The sequence below is a fragment of the Littorina saxatilis genome, linkage group LG13, assembly GCF_037325665.1.
Source record: "Littorina saxatilis isolate snail1 linkage group LG13, US_GU_Lsax_2.0, whole genome shotgun sequence".
NCBI lineage: Eukaryota > Metazoa > Mollusca > Gastropoda > Littorinimorpha > Littorinidae > Littorina > Littorina saxatilis.
In genome coordinates, this window is record NC_090257.1 from 255,001 (window position 1) to 265,000 (window position 10,000).

The 10,000-nt window shown below is 42.2% G+C and overlaps 2 protein-coding genes across 6 annotated transcripts in view; both read right to left on the reverse strand.

Moving 5' to 3' along the window:
- The window catches only part of LOC138946206 (uncharacterized), an 8,889-nt gene extending 3,351 nt beyond the window's left edge, over positions 1–5,538 (reverse strand). For 3 of the 4 annotated variants that reach the window (XM_070317716.1, XM_070317718.1, XM_070317719.1), the window contains exon 1: positions 1–5,538. This exon is cut by the window's left edge. In XM_070317716.1, coding sequence (XP_070173817.1) covers positions 2,558–4,237 — 1,680 coding nt within the window. In that variant the 5' untranslated portion in view covers positions 4,238–5,538 and the 3' untranslated portion in view covers positions 1–2,557. The other variant, XM_070317717.1, reaches the window with a different exon arrangement.
- LOC138946207 (F-box only protein 36-like) overlaps positions 1–10,000 on the reverse strand; it is a 20,055-nt gene that overhangs the window by 3,351 nt on the left and 6,704 nt on the right. Inside the window, exons 5-6 of one of the 2 annotated variants that reach the window (XM_070317722.1) lie at positions 6,564–6,597; positions 1–2,478 (exon numbers count right to left, since the gene is read on the reverse strand). The exon at positions 1–2,478 is cut by the window's left edge and continues 3,351 nt beyond it. In XM_070317722.1, coding sequence (XP_070173823.1) covers positions 2,462–2,478; positions 6,564–6,597 — 51 coding nt within the window. In that variant the 3' untranslated portion in view covers positions 1–2,461. Of the gene's footprint in view, positions 2,479–5,563; positions 6,598–10,000 lie in introns of those variants that run through there. The other variant, XM_070317721.1, reaches the window with a different exon arrangement.

Here is a 10,000-nt window from a genome sequence, read left to right on the forward strand (position 1 = left end):
CAGCAGACCTAAGACTATGAGGGACACGAGTTGATGCGATCAGCAGGCCTAAGACTATGGGGGACACGAGTTGATGCGATCAGCAGACCTAAGACTATGAGGGACACCAGTTGATGCGATCAGCAGACCTAAGACTATGAGGGACACCAGTTGATGCGATCAGCAGACCTAAGACTGTGAGGGACACGAGTTGATGCGATCAGCAGACCTAAGACTATGAGGGACACGAGTTGATGCGATCAGCAGGCCTAAGACTATGAGGGACACGAGTTGATGCGATCAGCAGACCTAAGACTATGAGGGACACGAGTTGATGCGATCAGCAGACCTAAGACTATGAGGGACACGAGTTGATGCGATCAGCAGACCTAAGACTATGAGGGACACGAGTTGATGCGATCAGCAGACCTAAGACTATGAGGGACACCAGTTGATACGATCAGCAGGCCTAAGACTATGAGGGACACGAGTTGATGCGATCAGCAGACCTAAGACTATGAGGGACACGAGTTGATGCGATCAGCAGACCTAAGACTATGGGGGACACGAGTTGATGCGATCAGCAGGCCTAAGACTATGAGGGACACGAGTTGATGCGATCAGCAGACCTAAGACTATGAGGGACACGAGTTGATGCGATCAGCAGACCTAAGACTATGAGGGACACCAGTTGATACGATCAGCAGACCTAAGACTATGGGGGACACGAGTTGATGCGATCAGCAGGCCTAAGACTATGGGGGACACGAGTTGATGCGATCAGCAGACCTAAGACTATGAGGGACACGAGTTGATGCGATCAGCAGACCTAAGACTATGAGGGACACGAGTTGATGCGATCAGCAGACCTAAGACTATGGGGGACACGAGTTGATGCGATCAGCAGACCTAAGACTATGAGGGACACCAGTTGATGCGATCAGCAGACCTAAGACTATGAGGGACACGAGTTGATGCGATCAGCAGACCTAAGACTATGGGGGACACGAGTTGATGCGATCAGCAGACCTAAGACTATGAGGGACACCAGTTGATGCGATCAGCAGACCTAAGACTATGGGGGACACGAGTTGATGCGATCAGCAGACCTAAGACTATGAGGGACACGAGTTGATGCGATCAGCAGACCTAAGACTATGAGGGACACCAGTTGATACGATCAGCAGGCCTAAGACTATGGGGGACACGAGTTGATACGATCAGCAGACCTAAGACTATGAGGGACACAGTTGATGCGATCAGCAGACCTAAGACTATGAGGGACACCAGTTGATGCGATCAGCAGACCTAAGACTATGAGGGACACGAGTTGATGCGATCAGCAGGCCTAAGACTATGGGGGACACGAGTTGATGCGATCAGCAGACCTAAGACTATGAGGGACACCAGTTGATGCGATCAGCAGACCTAAGACTATGAGGGACACAGTTGATACGATCAGCAGACCTAAGACTATGAGGGACACGAGTTGATGCGATCAGCAGACCTAAGACTATGAGGGACACGAGTTGATGCGATCAGCAGACCTAAGACTATGAGGGACACGAGTTGATGCGATCAGCAGACCTAAGACTATGAGGGACACGAGTTGATGCGATCAGCAGACCTAAGACTATGAGGGACACCAGTTGATACGATCAGCAGGCCTAAGACTATGAGGGACACGAGTTGATGCGATCAGCAGACCTAAGACTATGAGGGACACGAGTTGATGCGATCAGCAGACCTAAGACTATGAGGGACACGAGTTGATGCGATCAGCAGACCTAAGACTATGAGGGACACCAGTTGATACGATCAGCAGACCTAAGACTATGGGGGACACGAGTTGATGCGATCAGCAGGCCTAAGACTATGGGGGACACCAGTTGATGCGATCAGCAGACCTAAGACTATGGGGGACACGAGTTGATGCGATCAGCAGGCCTAAGACTATGGGGGACACGAGTTGATGCGATCAGCAGGCCTAAGACTATGAGGGACACAACCGTCAAACGCTGAAGAAGAAAGAGGAACATAAACTTCTAACCACCTTTTCATCAGTGAAAAATTTGTCTCCGAAAACACACCAAAAAAACAAAAGAAAAACAGTCAGTAACGCATGCCAACAGTCAGTAACGCATGCCAACAGTCAGTAACACATGCCAACAGTCAGTAACGCATGCCAACAGTCAGTAACGCATGCCAACAGTCAGTAACGCATGCCAACAGTCAGTAACGCATGCCAACAGTCAGTAACGCATGCCAACAGTCAGTAACGCATGCCAACAGTCAGTAACGCATGCCAACAGAAAAAAGGCTCTCTTTCACCATCATGAGCAAAAAGGTTAGACGAGAGAAAAAAAATAAAAAAATAGCAACAATGGCAACAAACTATAATGACAATATCTCAAAATTTACTGCAATATGGTGAATAAAAACAAGAAACAAAACAATAAAACTTAAAACTCTAACATGGACATCATTTCTTTTGTTTTGCTGAAAGGTAAAACAGCAATATGTGTGTTATTGACAGAAATAATGTAAAGCTTACTAAACTGAAATATTACCTTTAGCATCAAATAATACATTCAACACAATTTTTTTTCTTATAAGATCTTAAAATTGCTTTTAAAGTAAAGATTTTATAAAACAAGGGGGGATCGAGATGATTGCAATGAAGATAGACATTCACTGAAATAAAGGAGAGAGTGAGAGAGAGATCTCTATAAGGCAAACTGGAGACTGTTACTAGTAAAATACAGCCAGGAGGCAACTCCTTGCAAAACAGACCTAGTTTTAACTTGAAAAGATAAGAAAAAGAAAACAAATATAACGCTCCTGAGAATATTTCAGTATGAGTGGATATCAAATATGACATGAATTTCATTTCTTCTTGTACAGCACAGTAGAACACGAATTTCATTTCTTCTTGTACAGCGCAGTAGAACACGAATTTCATTTCTTGTTGTACAGTACAGTAGAACATGAATTTCATTTCTTGTTGTACAGAACAGTAGAACACGAATTTCATTTCTTCTTGTACAGCGCAGTAGAACACGAATTTCATTTCTTCTTGTACAGCACAGTAGAACACGAATTTCATTTCTTGTTGTACAGCACAGTAGAACACGAATTTCATTTCTTCTTGTACAGCACAGTAGAACACGAATTTCATTTCTTCTTGTACAGTACAGTAGAACACGAATTTCATTTCTTCTTGTACAGCGCAGTAGAACACGAATTTCATTTCTTGTTGTACAGCACAGTAGAACATGAATTTCATTTCTTGTTGTACAGCGCAGTAGAACATGAATTTCATTTCTTCTTGTACAGCGCAGTAGAACATGAATTTCATTTCTTGTTGTACAGCACAGTAGAACACGAATTTCATTTCTTCTTGTACAGCGCAGTAGAACACGAATTTCATTTCTTCTTGTACAGCACAGTAGAACATGAATTTCATTTCTTCTTGTACAGCACAGTAGAACACGAATTTCATTTCTTCTTGTACAGCACAGTAGAACACGAATTTCATTTCTTCTTGTACAGCACAGTAGAACACGAATTTCATTTCTTCTTGTACAGCACAGTAGAACATGAATTTCATTTCTTCTTGTACAGCACAGTAGAACACGAATTTCATTTCTTGTTGTACAGCACAGTAGAACATGAATTTCATTTCTTCTTGTACAGCGCAGTAGAACACGAATTTCATTTCTTCTTGTACAGCACAGTAGAACACGAATTTCATTTCTTGTTGTACAGCACAGTAGAACACGAATTTCATTTCTTCTTGTACAGCACAGTAGAACACGAATTTCATTTCTTCTTGTACAGTACAGTAGAACACGAATTTCATTTCTTCTTGTACAGCGCAGTAGAACACGAATTTCATTTCTTGTTGTACAGCACAGTAGAACATGAATTTCATTTCTTGTTGTACAGCGCAGTAGAACATGAATTTCATTTCTTCTTGTACAGCGCAGTAGAACATGAATTTCATTTCTTGTTGTACAGCACAGTAGAACACGAATTTCATTTCTTCTTGTACAGCGCAGTAGAACACGAATTTCATTTCTTCTTGTACAGCACAGTAGAACATGAATTTCATTTCTTCTTGTACAGCACAGTAGAACACGAATTTCATTTCTTCTTGTACAGCACAGTAGAACACGAATTTCATTTCTTCTTGTACAGCACAGTAGAACACGAATTTCATTTCTTCTTGTACAGCACAGTAGAACATGAATTTCATTTCTTCTTGTACAGCACAGTAGAACACGAATTTAGCAAAACAAACAGTTGGCTTCCTCAGACATTCTCAGACATTGCATATTTTCACACAAGAGTTCTTCTTCTTCTTCGTTCATGGGCTTAGACTCCAACGTTCACTCATGGTTTTAGCACGAGTGGATTTTTACGTGTATGACCGTTTTTACCCCGCCATTCAGGCAGCATACGCCGATTTCGGGGGAGGCATGCTGGGTATTTTCGTGTTTCTGTAACCCACCGAACTCTGACATGGATTACAGGTTCTTTTCCATGCGCACTTGATCTTGTGCTTGCGTGTACACACGAAAGGGGTTAAGTCACTAGCAGGTCTGCACATAAGTTGACCTGGGAGATCGGAAAAATCTCCACTCCAGGCGGCAGCGACCGGGATTCGAACTCACGACCTCCCAATTAGGAGGGCGACGTCTTACCACCACGCCACTGCGCTCGTCAGACATTGCATATTTTCACACGAGTGATTTTGAATAACAGATTCTACAAACTATGCAAAAATACCATGAAAAGTGAAGAGATAGGCTTCAAAGTATATAAATTATATAGCACTATACAGCCAGCAAGCAAACTTAATTCAGTCAAATTGTATATTATTCAGTATATAACTATAGGTACACAAACCCAGATCTATAAATTCAATCAGCAGAACGATATACAATTTCTACTTAGCACACTTGTACATTGTTTTCCTTGGAATGACAGGAAAGATAAATATCATGGTTTTACAGTCTTCTCTGACAGGGTTTCCTTGGAATGACAGGAAAGATAAATATCATGGTTTTACAGTCTTCTCTGACAGGTTTTACTTGGAATGACAGGAAAGATAAATATCACGGTTTTACAGTCTTCCCAGACAGGTTTTTCTTCAAATGACATCAAAGTGCAGTACATGAGAATATACACACGTATTAACCCTTACACTGGTGCAATTCTGTAACACATGTTACATAGCCACTGGTGAATTAACAGAGAGAAAAATAACAAAAAAACGGTCATATAGGTTTTCGCATCCATGGGAGGTAATCGGAACCGACCAAACAGACTGAGCCATTAGCGCGACATATGTCGTGACAACCAGGTGACAGTATACGTAAAGTAGCGCGACATATGTCGCGACAACCAGCCTAAGGGTTAATCTCCTGAAGACAAAATATATATATATATATGAAACTGGACACAGTGTTGGCAATAATTGAATCTTTGGACAGTATATGATTCCAAGATATATCAAAACCAAACTATCACAAGAAGTGACTGGCTCGGAGTAGGGGGGGGGGGGGGGGGGGGCGCGGGGGGTTGTTGTTTGGAGGAGGGGGGGGGGGGGATATATCACAATAGCCTCAAGCAAAAATTGCAACCTTTGGTTGAAGTATCACAGTACACAGAGCTAAGCAAAGGCACATGCAGATATATATGGAAGAATACGGACAAAAAGAAAAAAGTCTTCCAGGTATGTATATATATATATATACCCCTCAGAATTGACTAATACAGGGGGAAACCAAAATAACCTCAAGGATAGTCTAATCATTCATTGATGCAACTTCCCAACTACAATGCACAACTTAGATGTTGGTTCAAAAATGTTTATAAAAAGAATCCTGTGCACTCTTCAATTGAATACACGTATATCATTATGTGCTAAAAAGATAATGCTCAAAAAACCTAAAAAAATACATCAGGGCTGTAAAAATGCAGAATTTTAAATGCTATGCATTAGAACATACATCTCTTTCCCTTTGAACATGTGTTTGCAATCTATTAATTCACACTGTTTGGTTTTTTCAAGAATAGCATATTATAACAGAACTGTCTGTTTCATTTTCAGTCTAAAAACTTCCAATATGTGCCCAAGAGGACGATTAGAAATTCAGATGAGTTAGCAAAACAAATGATGTTTCATATGAAGCACCAATAAGTCCCATACTATACTAGATATTAGGACGGACCTCCTTATTGTAAACAAGATCATTGATTTGACATTCCTTGATCATTGTAGTATTACCACTATTAGGAAACAACATCCAGACTCACAGGAAACTTGATTCAAACCAGAATGGATCTGATTCATGATTTTACACACATTAAAAACTCTTTTGACATGCATCATCACAAAAAAGGCAAAGAACAGCGACTCAACATTCAAACATCTAAACAACACAAACAATATTGACAATCGAGGGCCATCTTCAGTTACTTAACACAGTATGTCATTAAAACTACTGACTGCTTTCCATTTTATGTAGGCTTTTACTGCATATTTTCTTCAGATTCTGTAAGGAATGCGACATTACCTCCTTTTCCAGTAGCCACCCGACGCATCTGCATCTGTTAACAGAACAAGAGGAACCAATGAAGCATCACAGAAAAAACAAGAAAAAACTGAACATGTGTGTGTGTGTGTGTGTGTGTGTGTGTGTGTGTGTTGATGGTGCAATCGTTCTCTCTACCTTATTTTTCCTTTCTTTTGTTTCGTTTTTCTCTTCTTCAGACTTTTTTCTTCCTGCTTCTTGATGTACCCTGTGCAATGAACTATAGGATCCAGAAACACTGCGGACAGGTGTACAAGCCACAAAGTCAAGGAGTCCTTTGGTCTCTTAAAGTTTTAGCACAATGTCCCTTTCATGAAAAGACACATGTCTGACAGCATCAACTTTTGCTTATCCCTGGACCAGCTGTCTGATCCTGATATTTAACAATATTAGTATAATATTTGACAGTAGAAGAGCACCCCTCACCAACTACCCCCCGTTGAAAGAGCACCCCTCACCAACTACCCCCCGTTGAAAGAACACCCCTCACCAACTACCCCCTGTTGAAAGAGCACCCCTCACCAACTACCCCCCGTTGAAAGAGCACTCCTCACCAACTACCCCCCGTTGAAAGAGCACCCCTCACCAACTACCCCCCGTTGAAAGAGCACCCCTCACCAACTACCCCCCGTTGAAAGAGCACCCCTCACCAACTACCCCCCGTTGAAAGAGCACCCCTCACCAACTACCCCCCGTTGAAAGAGCACCCCTCACCAACTACCCCCCGTTGAAAGAGCACCCCTCACCAACTACCCCCCGTTGGAAGAGCACCCCTCACCAACTACCCCCCGTTGAAAGAGCACCCCTCACCAACTACCCCCCGTTGAAAGAGCACCCCTCACCCACTACCCCCCGTTGAAAGAGCACCCCTCACCAACTACCCCCCGTTGAAAGAGCACCCCTCACCAACTACCCCCCGTTGAAAGAGCACCCCTCACCAACTACCCCCCGTTGAAAGAGCACCCCTCACCAACTACCCCCCGTTGAAAGAGCACCCCTCACCAACTACCCCCCATTGAAAGAGCACCCCTCACCAACTACCCCCTGTTGAAAGAGCACCCCTCACCAACTACCCCCCGTTTAAGACCCTAGTTTTCTGACTATTGTGCTATAATAACATCGGCAAATTGACCTCCATTTCAAGACTCTCCTTTTATAACTCATTGTCTCCCAGGTACGGATATATCCGTACCCACTCATAATGGCTCTATCTGACCTGGTACGGATATATCCGTACACACAGTCACTTCAGTCGCTTCCTGTAACGTCGATCTAACGCCTGCATTCCATCGTGTTGATACAGTTTCTACACAGTTACTACAATTCTGAGTGACCTGCTGCAGCACAGTTGGTCTCGGCTAAAAAAAAATTGGTCAACATAGGTGGGGTAGAAAGTGTTAAAAGACCTGATTCTGTTAGATCTGTGACATTCAAGGGTGTTAAAGTACTGTACATTGGAACCCCCCTGTTATTAACACCTCCTCTTTTTAAACTCAATCTCTTTTCAGACCCAGCTGTTTTCTCAGATGTTCATCTTTATAACCTCTGTAAACTTGCCCCCACTTTAAGAACACCTCCGTTTTTAAGACCTGATTTTGTCAGACTTTAGGAGGTCATACAGTGGAACCTCCCCCTTCAGATCCCCAATTTAAGACTTCCTCCTTGATTAAAGGCACTCCCCAATTTAAGACTTCCTCCTTGATTAAAGGCACTCCCCAATTTAAGACTTCCTCCTTGATTAAAGGCACTCCCCAATTTAAGACTTCCTCCTTGATTAAAGGCACTCCCCAATTTAAGACTTCCTCCTTGATTAAAGGCACTCCCCAATTTAAGACTTCCTCCTTGATTAAAGGCACAGTGCAGCTCACAGCCTTCGTTTTGCGTTTTTGTTGCAGCTGAGTGCATTTACAGTTCAAAAATCCTCCTATGGTAGTAAAACAAACCCAAAACTACCCAACGACAACATCTGTGAAGCTCGACAGTTTCTTGTTCACGCGAGTGCATAAATTAACCTAGTTATCATAGTGGTGTTTGGTCGGAGTTCGATTCAACTGAGTGATTCCGGCCTCCATTTTGTTTTACACAAACTCATGATGATGTCTGACATAGTTTGCTAGTGACCTATCTTTTTGTGCATGATGTGACCTACCTCATCTAAATTTAGATCCAAAAATAGGTCAAGACCAGCCGGGACAGAGTCCGAAATTAATTCGTAAAAAAAATCGCAGTTCTTGACTCTTTGGGTGCAAGTCAATGAAACTTGGTAGTTCTTCTAACGGATAGCTGCCTGAGGTATGACTAAAAGCCCCAGGGGCTCCGTGCACCTGGATTTGACAAGTTCAGTACCTTTAAGACCTTGATTTTTCAGATTTATTTGATAATAACCTCTGTAAGTCCTCCTCTTCATTAAGACCTTGATTTGTCACATTGATAATAACCTCTGTAAGTCCTCCTCTTCATTAAGACCTTGATTTGTCACATTGATAATAACCTCTGTAAGTCCTCCTCTTCATTAAGACCTTGATTTGTCACATTGTTCATAACATCTGTAAGTCCTCCTCTTCATTAAGACCTTGATTTGTCACATTGATAATAACCTCTGTAAGTCCTCCTCTTCATTAAGACCTTGATTTGTCACATTGATAATAACCTCTGTAAGTCCTCCTCTTCATTAAGACCTTGATTTGTCACATTGATAATAACCTCTGTAAATTGACCTTCACCTTAACAACACTTCCTTTTTCAAGATCTAATTTTCTCAGATTTGTGGAGGTCATACAGTGGAACTTCCCTTGTAAGTCCTCCTCTTCATTAAGACCTTGATTTGTCACATTGTTCATAACATCTGTAAGTCCTCCTCTTCATTAAGACCTTGATTTGTCACATTTCCTGTTCATAACACCCGTAAGTCCTCCTCTTCATTAAGACCTTGATTTGTCACATTTCCTGTTCATAACACCTGTAAGTCCTCCTCTTTATTAAGACCTTGATTTGTCACATTGTTCATAACATCTGTAAGTCCTCCTCTTTATTAAGACCTTGATTTGTCACATTGTTCATAACATCTGTAAGTCCTCCTCTTTATTAAGACCTTGATTTGTCACATTGTTCATAACATCTGTAAGTCCTCCTCTTTATTAAGACCTTGATTTGTCACATTTTCTGTTCATAACATCTGTAAATTGACTTCAAATTTAAGACTTTCTTAAGACCTGATTTTCTCTGATTTTGGGAGATCTTAAAATGGGAGGGGGGAAGGGGGGGGGGGTCCCACTGTAAAAAGGGGGTTTCAGGGCTGAGGTGAACCACTTAAGTGGGTGCCACTAAACCGGGTGAGAACAAACCCTGGTGTCTGATTCGTTGAAATCACAGGAAATCTCAATTTCAACCAATCCAACACCGCGGCTGGCTCCCACCCG